The sequence below is a fragment of the Mercurialis annua genome, linkage group LG8 (assembly GCF_937616625.2).
Source record: "Mercurialis annua linkage group LG8, ddMerAnnu1.2, whole genome shotgun sequence".
Lineage (NCBI taxonomy): Eukaryota > Viridiplantae > Streptophyta > Magnoliopsida > Malpighiales > Euphorbiaceae > Mercurialis > Mercurialis annua.
The window spans coordinates 13,669,973-13,687,332 of record NC_065577.1 but is presented as its reverse complement, the minus strand read 5'-3'; the positions used below and the strand labels follow the sequence as shown (position 1 = coordinate 13,687,332).

At 37.2% G+C, this 17,360-nt stretch overlaps 3 protein-coding genes across 3 annotated transcripts; all 3 read left to right on the top strand.

Moving 5' to 3' along the window:
• Window positions 1-4,889: 4,889 nt before the first annotated feature.
• Window positions 4,890-6,586, top strand: LOC126661667 (uncharacterized). The gene is made up of 3 exons (XM_050355523.1): window positions 4,890-6,169; window positions 6,246-6,249; window positions 6,383-6,586. Exons 1-3 carry the CDS (start codon window positions 4,890-4,892, stop codon window positions 6,584-6,586), a joined length of 1,488 nt encoding a protein of 495 aa, XP_050211480.1.
• Window positions 6,587-8,853: 2,267 nt separating this feature from the next.
• Window positions 8,854-10,160, top strand: LOC126661666 (E3 ubiquitin-protein ligase SINA-like 10). Its single transcript, XM_050355521.1, has 3 exons — window positions 8,854-8,935; window positions 9,381-9,469; window positions 9,543-10,160. The coding sequence occupies exons 1-3, from the start codon at window positions 8,854-8,856 to the stop codon at window positions 10,158-10,160; spliced, it is 789 nt and encodes a 262-aa protein (XP_050211478.1).
• Window positions 10,161-13,975: 3,815 nt separating this feature from the next.
• Window positions 13,976-17,021, top strand: LOC126660509 (beta-glucosidase 13-like). The gene is made up of 13 exons (XM_050354060.2): window positions 13,976-14,176; window positions 14,274-14,343; window positions 14,433-14,491; window positions 14,581-14,659; window positions 14,735-14,812; window positions 14,911-14,998; window positions 15,072-15,321; window positions 15,655-15,767; window positions 15,860-16,083; window positions 16,167-16,198; window positions 16,323-16,425; window positions 16,501-16,603; window positions 16,687-17,021. The coding sequence occupies exons 1-13, from the start codon at window positions 14,006-14,008 to the stop codon at window positions 16,928-16,930; spliced, it is 1,614 nt and encodes a 537-aa protein (XP_050210017.1). The 5' UTR covers window positions 13,976-14,005; the 3' UTR covers window positions 16,931-17,021.
• The last annotated feature ends 339 nt before the right edge of the window (window positions 17,022-17,360 follow it).

Genomic DNA, 17,360 nt, shown 5'->3' with positions numbered 1-17,360 from the left:
TTCTAGTCGAGCTTCTCAGTTTTAATATCACTTTTTCAAAAAAAATTCCTTTCTATAAAACAATTGACTAAAATTCTCAAAGTATCTCAATTTATAAAATCACCGAGTTAGCCGAGTCATTACAACTACCAAGCTCAACTCCCACTTTGGGTGACCCAAGTCAAACCCACAACAAGCATTTATAAAAACTATTCAAAACATTTATAAATTCGAAAAAAATGCAGTTAAGTAAAATCTCAATCCTTCAAAATAGGAGCTCATAATAACCCAATTCAGAATAACCGAAACATAAACATCAACTCAAATATTCAAGTGAGAAGAACGTTAACCGCAAACAACTTTTCAGTAGACACGTACTCCAGCCAAACATAATATACCCAAAATATATGACCAACGACACCTCAAAGGTCGACATATTACAATATGGTAAAAAAATAGAAATATTAAATCCTCAAGACGTGACATATATTATAAATTCTATTATTTTGAAAATAATCGATTGTAAACATCAATCCAAACATAACATTATGAAATACGAGAAACTCATTTTACTGGAAAAATAACCAAAAATCACATTTGAAGGTATTATATCCAGACTTCTCTTCCGATTCTCGTGTCAAAACACAAATCAAATCAAAATAAATATTTTAATAATAACTATAAAAACCAACATGTGTTCAAACAACATAAAGACACAAAACATGCTTGAAGATTTAACACAAAAATCCTTTCAATGCAAAACAAGGCCAACGCCTACCGTATCATCGTACGTGCCAACCTATTTAGCAACCAACAAACACGACCAAAGCCAAAACGTACTCAGCAACAAGGCGAAAGCAATTCAGTATGAACAAAATCATCCAAGGCATAAAATCCAACAAGTAATCACCTAAAATAAACATCATATAAGGCACAACAGCCAATAAAACATCACCCGAAGTAAACACCATGTAAGGCACGACAGCCAACTAACATCATCCAAAGTATACACCATATAAGGCACAACAACCAACAAATATCACCCAAAGTATACACCATATAAGGCACAAAAGCAAACAAACATCACCCAAAGTATACACCATATAAGGCACAACAGTCAACAAACATCACCCAAATTATACGATAATCATACCAAAGTAAAGCATCAGGATAACATAAGACCGACTCACAACATTCCTATAGGTGTAGGCAGATTATTTTAAAATCAAAAGATGACATTTCAAAAGATAAGACATGAATCCTAATTCCATAGTAGATCCTATGACCAAACAACATTTAACATGTCTTAAAGTACTAAACACATAACATACAGAATGACATTGGTTTGAAACCACAGCTCTGATACCAACTTCGTCACGACCCAATTTCATGGATCGTGACCGGCGCTAGGATATTGGTATGGTTATAACGAAAATCGTAGCTAGCCTTGCAGATAATCACACAAACATATAAGCCTGTAAGAAAACCACTGCTCGGGGGCAACCGAGACTCCAACCTAAGTCTAGCAGTTTATATAAGTATTTATATAACCAAATGCTTGGCTCAAACCCGAGACTCCAACATCATGCCTTAAGTATAAAATAGAATCCAAAGTATAACATGCCAAACACAAATAAACAGTCGGACCAATCCGACAAAGCAATGTATAAATAATCATAAAGGACTAACTAGTTCTACTGCAGTCTAATAGTATAAAAAAAGTTGACTAGTTTTATTAGAACAAAAGAACCTTTGAGGAATCAAAGAAATTGGAGATCGAGCAACGCTCTCAAATCATAAACCTGAAAAATTTGGGGAAACAAAGGGGTCAGATATAGTGAGATGAGTTCATAATACTATTTACATTTATTAAGTTAAAAAGCTTTAAAACCTGAAATCCTTTTGATATATATATGGGAACAAATCCTCATCGAGCCAAAGTAATAAGAGTATTGAAATGAAAACCCAAAGTATAACCCAATATAGATGGGAGCAAATCCTCATCTAGCAAAGTAAGCTAGACTTATAGTCAGCCAATCCCAAAGTACTTACCGGTGCACACAGTCTCGATACAGGCCTATCGAGTAGCTCGTTCCAGTCCAGATACATAATCATTAAAAACAGTTCATAAACAGTTTTAATACTAAAATAATTTGTGGTACTTAATAAAGCAGTAAATAGCACAACAAAGTTACTGCTTGTGAATCGACGTGATAGCTTGGCAAGCAATCAAAACCTGCTCTGACTTCGAAGCATGAACAGTCGACGGGTCTAGAATGAAACCTTAAGTTAAAACCACATCAACCCTAACTCTAAGAATACTAGACACCACATAGAACTAGCATCCCAAAGCATAACCAAAGTACAAGCAAAAGTATAAGTATACAATGATACAAACCAAACATCAAGTTAAGCTTAGATGACAAGAAAATATCCACAACAATGATATGTTCTTGAAACCGATCCATGGTGGATCTGTTTCAATAACATATCCAAAAATTTGGATGGCCGAAAAATTTTCCGGTCATCATTCATTCGGAGAAGATGACTAGAAAATTTTTCGGCGGTGGTTGGGTTGGTTGTTGGATTAATCAAATGGTTTATATTAGATGGATTGGTTTGGTTTTTTGTTTTTTTCTATATAAAAATTAGGGGTATTTTGGGTGTTTGAAATTTTTAAGGTATTTTACTGACGTGGCGCCATCAGTTTTTTTTTTCAAGAATGTCAGTTGACCTAAAAAGACAGCCCCAGGGGTATTTTTGTCATAAGGGGGGTTTTGTTAGCGCCGCCACAAATATCAGGGGGTTTTGTGCCCGTTTTTAAACATCAAGGGGTTTTTTGCACGGCCCCCAAAGGTTAGGGGCCATGGGTAATATCACCCACGGCCCCTGACTTTAGGGGTACCCTACGACAAACCCCCTGATAAAAAAAAACGATCAGTAAACCCTCTAATCTTTGTGGCGGCGCCACGTAAACCCCCTGAGCCCATTTCTCGCTGATATTTTGGCAAAATGATGACGTGGCACGATATATTCACTGACGGCTCTGCAAGTCCCTCTGCATGCATGTCAGACATGTGTAAGAATGTGTAAGGCTGTCTAAGGTTGTGTCAGTTGACTTTTTTCAAAAAAAAATTTATAATTTTTACCGCTCGGTTAAAAATCAGTTTCTCTCTCTAATATACTTACTGCTCTAACTCTCATCTTCTTCTCTCTTACTTTATTTGATTTTATTTCTGTCCCAAAAAACAACGTCCATTCTTTTTGTGTACCTACTTTGTTTCTTCATCGCCTTCTTCGTTTCTTGGTCCCCTTCTTCGTTTCCTGGTAGGGCTTGGTTTCTTGATCGTCTTTTTCGGTCTTCTTCGTTTCTTAGCAATTGGGTATGTAACATTTTTTGATTTCTTGAAAATGGAAAAGATTTTGATTTTTTGAAAATGGGTTTGTGTTTATGTTAGTTGGTTCGTGTAATGTATAACTTGAACAGGGCTTGTGATTGGCATGTGTAAAGGGAAAAAATGGGGAAAAGAAAACGAGAGCGAAGGGAGAGGGAAAGGCAAAGTGAAAGAGACAAGATATGGCAAAGGACTCCAGGGTCAAATACTCGAGATAACCCTTTACAGTGCCATGATACTGATAGTGAAAGCAGTGACGAAGTAGTCGAAGGTACGAAACTTTTGTAAATGTTGACCTCATAACCTCTAGGACCACTTATGTTGAACTGGTGTGCTGAAAATAAAGTTTGATTTTTATGGGTCCATTTGTGATAATATTTCTTTATATGCTTGATTTTGGTGAAAATTTGGATTTTATGTTGGCTTTGTGAATACTTTATTGTGGTGTGTTGGCTTTATGAATAGTTTATTGTTGGTATGTTCCTGTTTAAAATTAACTATTGTTACTGTGTTGGTTGTTAGGATATAGAGAATTTATTGCCGTTGTTATGTTGGTGGGTGTATTCAATTGTGTGGTTTGTTGGTTGGCTACAGAAATGAATGCATTGGTTATTTTCTGTTTTTGCAGTTTCATTAGGAGGCGGTAAATTATTCCAGATTCATTTACATCACCATGGGGATCTTAGTAAATTGGCCTATTATGGTGGGGAAGTTCAAAGTAGGATATACCATATTGGTGAGATTGAAATGTCCGACCTTGACAAATGGTGTAGGAGGCTATACGGCGGAAAAGGCATTGTGGATTACCATTGGTGTCCGAAGGGAGTTGAATACCGGGATGGGATAAAGGCGATAAACCATGAACAAGATTTCAGGGAAATGGTCTGTTGAGGTATACGTAAGGGAGTATTCTACAAAGGACATTAAAGAGTTACATCGAAAGATTAAGCTTGACTTGGAGCCTCCTCCTCTTCCCCCTAGTACGGTTGTTATTGAGGATCTTGTGGACCCGGAGGCTGGGCCAGGGGAAGGGGTGAATATACCAGACCAAGTTCAGGGGCCACCAGTGAATTTACCAGCATGAGTTCAGGATCCAGGAGTGTTTCAACCAGAAATTGAGGGGGTGTTGTTGATCGAGTGGCACGGAAATGATGTGCAGGCGCCAGTTATAGATGCATGGGAGCCGGAGGAGGCAGTAGCGGGGCTGGAAGAGGATGTGCAGACTCCAGTTGTAGATGCATGGGAGCCTGACCCGTTTGTTAATGTAGTGCCCGAGATTGTGACTGATGCAACTGTCGAGGAGGCAGCAACTGTCGAGGAGGCTGTAGTGGGGCTGGATGAGGTGCAGGAGGGGCTGGCAGAGGGTGCAAATTTAAATCAACATGAAGAAGTGGTTGGGACAGAGAAAGGGGCTGAGGGGACAGAGGTTACTCAAGAGGGTGAGGTGCTGCCAAAAGGGGGGCCAGATGGTCCCCCTTCAACTCTAGAGAGGATGGCACAGGGTTTATTAATGATATGATTGAGGAGCTAGAGGGCATGGAGGGGCTGTTTGATGACGATGAACAAAATGAGGTTGAAGGAGAGGAGCAAGAAGGTCAAAGGGGGAAGAATGAGGTTGAGAAGCTACCACTTGACGACGTCGAGCTAAATGTCGATGATTACATCGTCGACCCAGATTACGACATATGGGACGGCGATGAAGATTTGATAACGGAGCTTAGATCGACGGGCCAATATTATGAAGAGGGATCAGATGCCCAACATGAGGATGATGTAGATGTTGGATCTTCACAGAGATCTGGTGGGAGACCAAAGGGTGAGAGTCAGGCAGAATTTCGCCCGGGGGGCGTTGAAAAAACTATAAATCCAGAAGTTGACGAGGAGGAGGAGGAGGTGGACTCGGACTACATTGCTTCTGATGATAACAACACGGCTTTCGAGTCTGACGGTGACGGTCGGGTGAAGTTCAGGATGTTCAACGAGGAGACAGAGATGGAAAATCCAACCTTCAAGAATGGATTGCAATTTGTGAACAGAGAGCAGTTCAAGAGAGCATGTAGGCAGTGGGGCATCAAACATAGGTATCAACTGCACTTTCCTGTGAACGAGAAGACCCGTTTTAGGGCCAAGTGCTACGACAAGAGTGACAAGGTACCTAAGTGTCGGTTTGAAATATTTGCATCCAAGAAAAACATGTCAGATCCGGATGATGAAATATTCCTAGTGAAGAGCCTGAACTTGGTACACACTTGCCCGAAGAAAAGAACGAATTTCCACATGACCAGTGCCTATCTGGCTGAGTTTAGGGCCAATCCAGATTACAACCCTGAGCAGTTTGTTGCTAAGATTGCACGGGAGCTGAAGCAGAAGATCAGTGTGCACACGGCACGAAGAGCACGACTCAGGGCTGTAAGAAAATTGGAGGGGGATGAGGATGGGCAGTATGCTAAGTTGTATGACTATCGAAGGGAGGTCCTTCGAACCAATCCGGGGAGCACAATGGATTTTAAAGAGCCTCGAGGAAAGTTTGAAGGTATGTACATGTGCCTGGCTGGAATGAAGAATGCCTTCCGGAATGGGCTAAGGCAGATCGTTTGTCTCGACGGTTACTGGTTGAAGGGGAAGTATGGGGGTCAGTTGCTATCTGCAACTGGGATCGACCCCAATGATTGCATGTATCCCCTGGCTATGGCATGGGTGAAGGTTGAGAATATTGAAAACTGGATGTGGTTTTTGGAGCTATTGAAGGCTGATTTGCATCTGGGCAACATGACAACCTTCATGTCAGACAAACAGTAGGTAGTTGCTTTCCATAACAGAACATTCATTTTATAAGCTGGGATTGGGTCCATAGTTGATTTTTTTTATCAGTAAGGTCCACAATTGATCATTTAATAAACGTTAGGAACAGTAGATAATTGCTTAAATTTTAGGGGCCACAGTTGATAATTTCTTAAACTTTAGGGGCCACAGTTGATAAATAATTGACAAACATTGCGCTTCTCCAGGGCCTTGTACATGCACTGGACGAGCTTTTTCCACATTCAGAGCATAGGTTTTGCTGGAGGCATCTATGGGCAAATTTCAGAACCACCTTCCACTTGCAACATTTAAAGCTACTTATATGGAACATTGGGATTGCAACCTACACATCCAAATTGAATGCTGCCATGAAAGTTTTGGAGAATACTCATACGGCGGGCTACAACTGAATTGAGGAGAGATCTAGGGTGCATTGGTCCAGGGCACATTTCAGGCCCGAAGTCAAGTGTGACATATTGCTGAACAATTTAGCGGAGGCCTTCAATAAATATGTACTGACTTCGAGGACGAGACCTATCTTGACTATGTTTGAAATGATTAGGACTCAGCTGATGAAGCGGATCAATGACAAGCAGATTTTTGGGAGCAAGATTGATTCACGGTTGTGCCCTAAAATTAGGAAAAACCTGGACAAGATAATCGAAGAGGGTTGGAATTACACCGCACACCCTGCCGGCAGTCCACAAGTGCAAGTTACAGGTCCCGCGGGTCAGTTCGTGGTAAATTTGGACGAAAGGACTTGCACATGTAGGCGTTGGGACCTCACTGGGATTCCATGCGTTCACGCATGCCCCTGTATTTATGAGAACAATAAGGTCCCAGAGAACTATTTGGACAACTGCTACACAAAAGCCACCGACCAGAAAGTGTACAGCTATGTTATCAACCCATTGAATGGGGCTGATATGTGGAAAACCGATCCAAATCCATTCCACATCATAGTTCCTCCCTTGCCTGTGCAAACAAGGAAGCGGGGTAGAAAACCGACAGTAAGACGAAAGGAAGCGGAAGAGCTAGAGCAGCAACATGAAAAGACTGTACGGGAGGCCCATGCAAAGAGGGCAAAGTAAGGACGTAAGGTGCTTCAGAAGGTTAAATGCAGTGAATGTAACAGATTTGGCCACAACAAACGCACGTGCAAAAATGACAATGAACAGGCTGCAGGCGGGGGTGACACTGAGCCAGGAGCAAGAGCTGCAGGGGAGGTGCCAGGGGGAGAAGCACCAGCTGCAAGGGAGGTCCCGGGTGGGGAGTTTGCAACTGGAGAGCAGGCCCCAACAGGAGAGTCTTGTATACACCTAAGTGGAGCCCATTCTACAACAGAACAAGCCTCAGTAAGTGTATTTAAATTTGTTGAAGGAATCAGTGTGTTTAATTTGTTGTAAATGATGTGTTTTGTTTTCCTTTCAGTCACGGTTGAACAGCAAGCGTCAACTGTAGGGGAACCCAGTCATGACACTTCTACACAAGCTGCTCGAACTGTTGACAAGAGAAAAGGAAAGAGGCCTGCTGGTCGAGAAGTCCCTTCGCGATACAGGGATTGTTTGAGGAAACGAGCAATGAAAAACTAGTGCAAGAAAACAGATGGATGTATATTTTGTACCATGTGCTTTTTGTTAAGGAATGTTTTTGTTTTGGGCAGCACATGGATGTATATTTTACTAGATGCCCCAAACCTTTTTTGGAATTGTTGTTTTCAGAAGCGTAAATGACGTTGGTTGTATGTAATTGTGAATGGTTGTAAATGTAATTGTGAATGGTTTTTATTTGTAAATAATGTTGGTTCATGATTGTATTTAATTGTGAAAGATTTTGGTTGTATTTAATTGTGAATGGTTGTGAATGTTAGTGATCAGTCAGGTTTAAAGTATAATCAACTACGGCCCTTCATGTATTAGCAATAATCAATCATGAACCCTTATGTTGTTTTATATGATCAACCATAGACTCTAACGTTTAATTATTTTAACAGAGACAGGCCCTATGAAATACAACCAAATCATCATTGGCCCACAGTTTGGCCCATAAATATCCGCCTATGAATTTAGTGTTAACGCTTACAACTCAACTCACAATATTTCTTCTTCGTCTAATCCTATTTCTCTGCAAACAAACTTAAACGTTTAGCAAAAATTACAACCAACAATGGAAGGAGTAGCTGCACAAGTGGTTTGCGATTGCGGAATCCCATGTTGCATACATATTTCTTCAACGGATAGAAACCCTAGTCGAAGATTTCACACTTGTTCAAAGCGAACTGTAAGTAATTTATGTGCTTTACAAATAAATTCAAACTGTAAGTGATTTACAACCATTTTTTGACCTAACTTCACCTTTTCTTTTGGGCCTACATTTTACAGAATCAGTGTGATTTTTTGCTTGGCTTGACAATGACATGCCTTACCAAATGTCGGTGGTCCGAGGCTTGAAAAATGACATTAATGCCATGACTGCACAACTGGAGGAGGCCAAAAATTTGCTTGCTGCCAAAAATGATGAGTTCCAGGAACTGAAAGAGTCCCATGAGATGTACGTAGACGAAAATGAGGGATTGAAGGAGTCCATTGAGATGTATCGCGACGAAAATGGAATCTTGTTTGAGGAAAGTGGTCTACTTTTTATGGAGATAGACACACTGAAGGAGTAGATCAAGCACATGGAGGTTAAGTGTGGAGACTTCAAGAGGTCAACCAGGATCATGAAGTTTGGTTTTTGTGCTGCTAGTGCAGTTGCAGGATGTAGTATAGCCTTGCATTGCATGAGGAAAAATTGAAATAAAACATTATTATTATGGGTTGTAATGCTACATATTATTAATTGAGTAATTATTAATTTAAGACAGTGTTTTTTAAATTATGATAGAGCAATTAATTAAATATGCTAGAGTAATTATTAATTTATGGATGTTTATTTTACAGCCCAATATCATTAATTATACATACTGACTTGTCTTATCAGCATTAATGATGTTTAAGAAACCAATATACCCTTTCATTAACCAAAACCATCATTAATCACATCCACTCACTTGGGAAACAACACAATGCTTAAGTGAAGAATATGAAAAGACATGTATCCAACTTCTTTATATATGTAATCATGCTTACTTACTATCACACACAAAGACACTTATCATTCATACTTAAAGAGATCACTTTCGCCTTCATCTTCAAAACAATGCAGCAATGCCTGATAATACAGTCTGTTCGTTTGATCTTGAACTCATAGATTATGTCGTATGCTGTGAGCCTCTAAGCCCTCCCATTATTCAAGTTTGACCCCATATCATTTATATATTTGGAACTTTAGGTTTTTCTTAATTTTCTAACTTTTCATTTTCTTCAGTGTCAGAATGGACATGCAACATGCAACTCCTGCTCTGTGAAGATGGGTCAATGTCATGCTTGCACTTTGCCAATCGGACCAATGCGCTGTCCGATAATGGAAGCAGTCGTGGAGTCTTTAACGGTTTACTGCCAGAACAAAGTATATGGTTGCCAAGAAAGCTTCAGTTACGACGAAAAGACAAATCACGAGAAGTACTGCTCTTTTATAGAGTGTTCATGCCCGCTTCCAGAGTGCAATGTGAAGGGCTCCTCCGAAATGATTTATGCTCACTGCAAAGAGTTGCATAAATATATTCTCACACCATTTTACTTTGGACATAAATTTGTAGTTTCTGTGGACATGAATGATAGGGGTTTGCTTCTCCAAGAAGAACAATCAGACATTGTGTTTGTTCTGAACAACACAAAGTGCTCTTATAGGAATATTATAACAGTGCTTTGTCTTGGGCCATTGTCAAACGGAAGCTGCCCTTATGACATCGAAGTGAAGTTTGATGAATCCTCAATTCACAGGTTTCATTCTTCTACCAAGAATTTTCAAGACACCAACAAGTATTACCGTTCATTGACAGGATTCCTTCTTGTAGTGACCAAGATTTATTTGCTGACGGGTTGATCAAGATGGAAATTTCGGTATATCGATCGTTGGAGTTTGGTTATGCAGATGATGTTTAATGCTGCCCTTAGTCAGTATTTAAGACAGTGTTTTTCTATAGTAATTTGAAATATTCTAGTATATGTTTTATTTTTTTGGTTGATGAATATTGTAGTATGGTTGATTAATATTATAGTTGTAATTCGTAGTTGTTTTATTTTGGAAAATTTTATATATTCTAGTATGGTTGATTAATATATATTTTATCTTTTTGCTTGATGAATTTTCATTATTTATATCAATGATGTTTTAGTAAATTTCAAAAGTGCGTATTTATTGAAGGGTCTACAGATGATCAGTAAGAATACTTGAGGGTCCATGGTGGATTATAAAAAAATAGTATAGGGTCCATAGGGAATTATTAAGTTCAGTGAAACTGTAAGTGGTTTCAAACGAACCGAACGACGATATCTACAAACATTACTCCATTTGAATAACAATAACAACCAATATTAGAAACAAAACACCAATAACATAAGCAAACAATACATTTCCAAGTTTGTAATCAACATACATTTTGATCTAAAATCCAAATTGTCACTAATAATATAAAATGCAACATACATATTAACCTAAAAGGTTACAAATGTTGTTCCATATGGCCCAAAAAATAGGTCACTCAAGTGTCTCAGCCTTCAGTCTGACCCACCAGTCTGCTGCTGCTCCTCCAAGGGTTCTTTAACTGCTTCAATTTGCAGCAAATCCAGTGGTTCACCTTCACCTTGCCTTTCAATCTGCAGGTACTTCACTGGTTCACCGGGACCTTCAATCTGCAGCACCTCCACTGCTTCACCAGGACCTTCAATCTGCAGCACCCCCACTGGTTCAGCCTCACCAACACCCTACAGCTCCAATGCATCATCCCCATCTTCAAGTTCTTTCAACTCCAATGTCTGTCCAAGTATAGGCCTTAGGTTGCACACATCAACACAGCTTAACTTCCTAACATACACATCAACGCTACCATCTTCTGCCCCAGCCAGTGCCATGTCCATGACATGCTCATCGTTTTCCATAGGAATTAAATAATCAGTATACATACCAGCCCGCCTCCAATAATACATTAACAATCCCTCAACCTTCAATTCAAGTAACCACTTAACTAGACTATTTAATCCTATATCCTCAATATGAGATTTTCTAACAGCCACATCCTCATTAAAATAACCCAAGTCTTCAAAGTGTCCATTGTAGTTCAGAATAATTTCAAAGACCTCAAAAACACAATCTTCAGTAGAAGCTGCTCAAACCAACAAATAAACAAATAAACAAAGAACCAATTTTTAATTAATGAACTAGTGAAAACCAAACCAAAGCAACAACCAATGACGAACAAGAAATAAAATACCAACAAAATTGCAAAAAAATCACCAACGAATCAAACACAACTCAAAAAAAAATTGTTCCAGCGAAAAAAAACACACATACCTTTTCGTTTCTGTAAATCCCATTTTCTGTTAAAGAACAGAGAGCTCGAAAAAAAATTAGAGAAGAAAGGGCCACAAACAAAGGAAGAACTGAATAGGGGCGAAATAACACACAAGAGGGAAGAGAAGAAGATGAAGACAATGGACGGCGAGAAGGGTGAAAGAGTAGTAGACCTAGGACAAGAAACGAACAAGACAGAACAAGACGGAACAAGACGAAGAGAGGATGAAATATTGAAAATTATGACAAAAATTAAAGGGAAATGAGGGGGAACAGAGGAAAAATAAGTATGTTAGAGAGAGAAACTGATTTTTAACCGAGCGGTAAAAATTATAATTTTTTTTTGATAAAAGTCAACTGACACAACCTTACACATTCTTACACATGTCTGACATGCATGCAGAGGGACTTGCAAAGCCGTCAGTAAATATATCGTGCCACGTCATCATTTTGCCAAAATATCGGCGAGAAATGGGCTCAGGGGGTTTACGTGGCGTCGCCACAAAGATTAGGGGGTTTACTGATCGTTTTTTTATCAGGGGGTTGTCGTAAGGTACCCCTAAAGTTAGGGGCCGTGGATGATTATTAGCCTAATTAATAGCCCAAAATACCTAAAATTGTTTAAAACCCTAAAATTTAACATAAGCCTCCACGCCCACTCTCACCCGTCAACCTCCACCTCTGTTGTCGAGTACTCTCACTCTTTAACCTCCACCTTTGTCATCCACTACCAGCAACATCGGATGAAGACCTCCTCATCTCCAGCAAACGACGTATCAGAGAAGACCCATGTGCGATTAATCTGTGAAAGACAACTTTTAGCAAATTGAGGTTTAAACCTACTTAGAGTTTTCAAATTGAATTGGGTTGGGTTTGTAGAGACTAATTTTTGCTTCTTCTTCTTCTTCTTGTTGTTGTTGTTATCCTTCTTCTTCTTCTTCTTCTTCTTTATGTCAGTTTGTGTAATTTGATTGGGAAGCAGCTGTTAGAGAAATCGATGTAGAAGGTTGCTGTTTGGTTTCATTTGCCAAAGTAGAATTATAGTATTTATATTTTTTATTATAAATATAAACTAATGAATAATAATTATAATTTAATTATTAGTAATTTTGTGGTTCGGTTTTATCCGGAGAGACGACAAATTGTTTCGATAAAATTTAAATCAAAAATTATATACTAAAAAAATTTATTTAAATTAATTCTAAATTAATTTTACTAAAGACGGTGAGGTCCAAATAAAGCGAAGGAGGTGGATTTTTATAACATAATAATATTTATTATATTAAATAAAACATTATTAGTAATTTTTGACATTTTAGAGAAGAGGGGTTTTTTGTTTTAATTATAATATTGAGAACTATTTAGAATATATATAGATTGAAAAAAAGATCAATTTGATATTTGAGAGTGCAATTGAAAACGAAAGGTGTGGATTTGGGTGAAATCAGCAATTTTATAACGTTGGGGTGCAAATAAAAAGGAGTTAAAAGATGAAAGTTTTTTCAGACCATTAGCTTTCTAAATTTCAAAATAAACTATTACTTAACTCAACTTTTTTCATTTTGTAAAAAAAAAAAACAATCGTCCGCTCTTTTATTTGTCCATCTAACAAAAATTGCATTGTTTTTGTTAATTTAAAATATATTTTTTACTATTCACACACATATTAAAATACTTTTATTATTTTTTTATTATTATTAATTGTACTTTAAAATTGTATTAATTGTCTAATAAGTTTGATTACAAATAATAATAGTTCAAATAGTTTAGTGGTAGATCATAGCATTATCCAAAAGTTGTAGGTTCAATTTTTCAATAAATTTTCTTTCTTCAGATAATAATACAAAAATTAGTTAACAATTAAAATAAAGCCTATGATAAATGAAAATTACATTAAAAAGATACAATGTAAAATCATCTTAAAATCTACATGGACCCTACCATCTTCAATGACCTAGAACGTAGGTTTCGTTTACGTGAATAAAGAGTGTTTCTCCCACACAACGGTTGTGCCACGTCATTTTTACAACAAGCCAATAATCATTTGCGATAAGAAATCTTTATTTATTGTTTATTTTTTTATCATTAAATATTTACACATGGCTAACGCCTCATCGGTTTGTTGCATGAATGACGGGGTGCAACCGTTGCGTTGTATAATTATTCGTGAATAAGACTTGTAGATATGCAGAAAATAGAAAAACAAAATTCATAAAGATGCATGTGAATTCTTCTACACATGTGGGGCTAGCCTGACCGACGGTGTGGATTACACCCTTGTAAATCCAAGGGCTGAAATAGCAACCAAGAATTATTCTAAATGTGTATAAAATGGGGGGTGTCACCATTGAAATTGATACACCACAGCTTGAAGCTAAATGTTCATTATGGAAACTAAAAGCTCTCTGTTGCTAGGTTTTCTAGTCCTTGTGATAATTGGCTCAGCGCATCGCACTGAGTCAAAAAAAGAACCAATTCCAGTTCTGAAGTTTGATAGTAGCTTTTTTCCAGAGGGTTTTTACTGGGGAGCAGCTACTTCAGCTTATCAGGTCTAATTTATGTTATGTAAATTATTTTGCATGAAATTTACGTACATTTTATTGATTAAGATATGCTAATAATGTTCATAATTGAATAAATAATCAGGTCGAAGGGCATGCCAACAAAAGTGGAAGAGGACCTAGTATCTGGGATACATATGTCCATGAGTATCCAGGTCCATGACCAAATTAATTTCTTGCTTTGTGTGAATTTTATATAATATTGTAACGTTATATTAATTTTATTTATGTGTGTATATTGCAGAGAGAATTGATGACCGTAGCAATGCTGATGTTACGGTGGATTTTTACAATCACTACCAAGTATATATAAATCATCCCTAAACTATGTGATTTTTGTGGGTATAATTAAGAAGATAATAATTAAACAATAATTGAAATTAATGTTTTAGGATGACCTCAAAAGAATGAGCAAGCAACTGGGTATGAATGCCTACCGATTTTCTATTTCATGGACAAGAGTCATACCTAGTAAGTATCATCTACAAATTATATTTTCTTAACAATTTTTCTACAAAAATACTAAGCGGTTTTTGATAATTGTAGGTGGAAGGATACGTGAAGGAATAAACGAGGAAGGAATTGAATTTTACAACAAAGTTATTGACGAAATGATTAAAAATGGTGACGAAATTATCATAATTTATTTTATTTTTTTACTTTCTTTTGGAATTACTTTTGTAGTAAGTCTCATTTCTTCTTCTTTGTGACATATATGCTAGGCTTGACTCCTTTTGGGACTATTTTTCACTGGGATGTTCCTCAAGCTCTTGAAGACAAATATGGCGGTTTCAGAAGCCGTAACATAGTGTAAGCATTTTGTTGTTGTTTTTACTTCTTCAAATGTATATATTAGCTAACAAGTTTTGTTACTGTTCAATAGGGCTGATTTCAAAGATTTTGCGGAGCTTTGCTTTGAAAGATTTGGAGACAGAGTGAAACATTGGATTACAATCAATGAACCGTTTGTTTTTGATACACATGGCTATGAACTTGGTGGTTTGGCCCCGGGACGATGCTCACCATGGGTGAATAGGGCATGCCAAGCAGGAGACTCAGGAACCGAACCTTACACTGTCGGCCATCATTTGCTCCTTTGTCATGCAGCAGCTGTTCAAGTTTACAGGGAAAAGGTATAATGCAGGAAATATTATAGAGGTGGAATGAATTAGGTTTACTATTTATTGAGTATATTGAGAAAATAATTAAAATTATATTTTTTTATAAAACTTTACTGCAAACTTCGTTTGAATGGATAATGTGGAGTGTGAGGTTGTTAATTTTTCATGGATATCCCCCTCTTTAATTTCCACATTGGGGTTTCTAACCGTAATTTATTGAAGTGTACAACAATGATAATAATAATAAAACTTAAATAAATTGATTGCAAATAATTTTTCTTTTTTTGAATTTTAGTTAAATGATATGGTAATTTTAATTTTAACCTTTTTCTTTTCATGCTACAGTATAACACTGGTAAAATCGGGATTACATTAGATTTAACCTGGTCCGAGCCTATCTCCGACAGCCCCGCCGATATTGCAGCATCCCAACGGAGCCTCGATTTCTTGTTTGGCTGGTGAGTGTTTTTTTTAACATAACCGATTTATAATTAAATTGCAACTACTTATGGATACAAACTTCAACTTAGTCATACCGTGCTATTTTTAGGTGGTTGGACCCTTTGGTATATGGTCATTACCCAAGAATTATGCAAACTTTAGTCGGACACAGATTGCCAAAATTCACCGAAGAAGAAATCAGTTTGGTTAAGGGTTCATATGATTTTTTTGGCATTAACTCCTACACTTCAAATTATGCTTCTGCTAATTTTACTGCCGACCCGGATCCAACTCATATTAGATATGCAACTGATAGTGAAGTAACTTTGACAAGTAAGTTTTAATTATGAAATTGCAGAATTGATATTCTTTTTAATTAGCAAAAATCTCATTCATTATCCTGTTTACATGTACAGAGTACAAGGATGGCAAACCTATTGGTGAACAGGTTAGTGATATAAGAAATTATTTTCTTATGTGCTACATATATAGACATCAGAAAAGTAAAAATAAATAAATAAATAAATAAATTTAAACAAATTAAAATAAAAATAAAGGAAATTTTGTTACAGGCTGCTCCAGCTTGGTTATATGTCTGGCCGGAAGGAATCCGACGTATTTTGAACTATACCAAAGTTGCATACAGAAACCCAGTAATCTACGTTACCGAAAACGGTAAGTTCCTCTAGATTTTTAATAAAGTATGGTTTCAATGAATATACTATTTAAGTTTTGAACATATATATTCAGGAGTTGGTGATCCTTTGGGTATTTCTCCCGAGGATGCTCGCAAAGATTTATGGAGGATAAGTTATCATGAAAAACATCTTGAGCAGATTCATAGTGCCATCTGGTGAGTCCAAACTCCAAATGTTTAGAATATTTCATACAGTTTGTGCTCTAAATTTAAATTAACATTTGTTTTAATTTTGGCAGTGAGGACGGTGTTAATGTGCAAGGTTACTTCGCTTGGTCGTTTATCGACAACTTCGAATGGGCGAATGGATTTACGGTATCCATGGGTTTGTATGGTGTCGACCATAAACAGAACCTCGCGAGACGCCCAAAACTTTCGGTTTCATGGTTCAATGAATTCCTGAAAAACAAGGGACACAAAGGCGGACCCAAATGTACTCTCCCAAAAGCTGAGGAGCCTCATGAAGATGATGATGAGCTTTAGGGTTTGCTCGATTGAGTTGGATTGTATGAGAATTATGTTTGTATGAGAATTATGACTTCTCATTTAATAAAAGGCTTTTGATGTTTTGTTATTTCTTTTTAATCAAGTTTGTTTTTTTCTAAAATTTCTGTTTGTTTTGGTAGAAAATTTAAATTTCTGTCTAAATCAACACAACCACTACATCTAATTGAAAACACAAAATTCAAAAGTTGGATACTTTTTGATTTTGAAGATCAGGAAGAGAGATTAAGTCTTTCGTCTTAATGGCTATCTACTAACAAGGGATATTTAATCTTGTGTGAATCCAAACTTTGTTTCTTTTTGGAATTAAAACTGCAATATTTATGTGACGGCTGAATTTTGTTTTAATTTTACTTTAAAACTTACACTAGGTATGAACAATTTGACCAAAAAACTATGCATTTCTAAT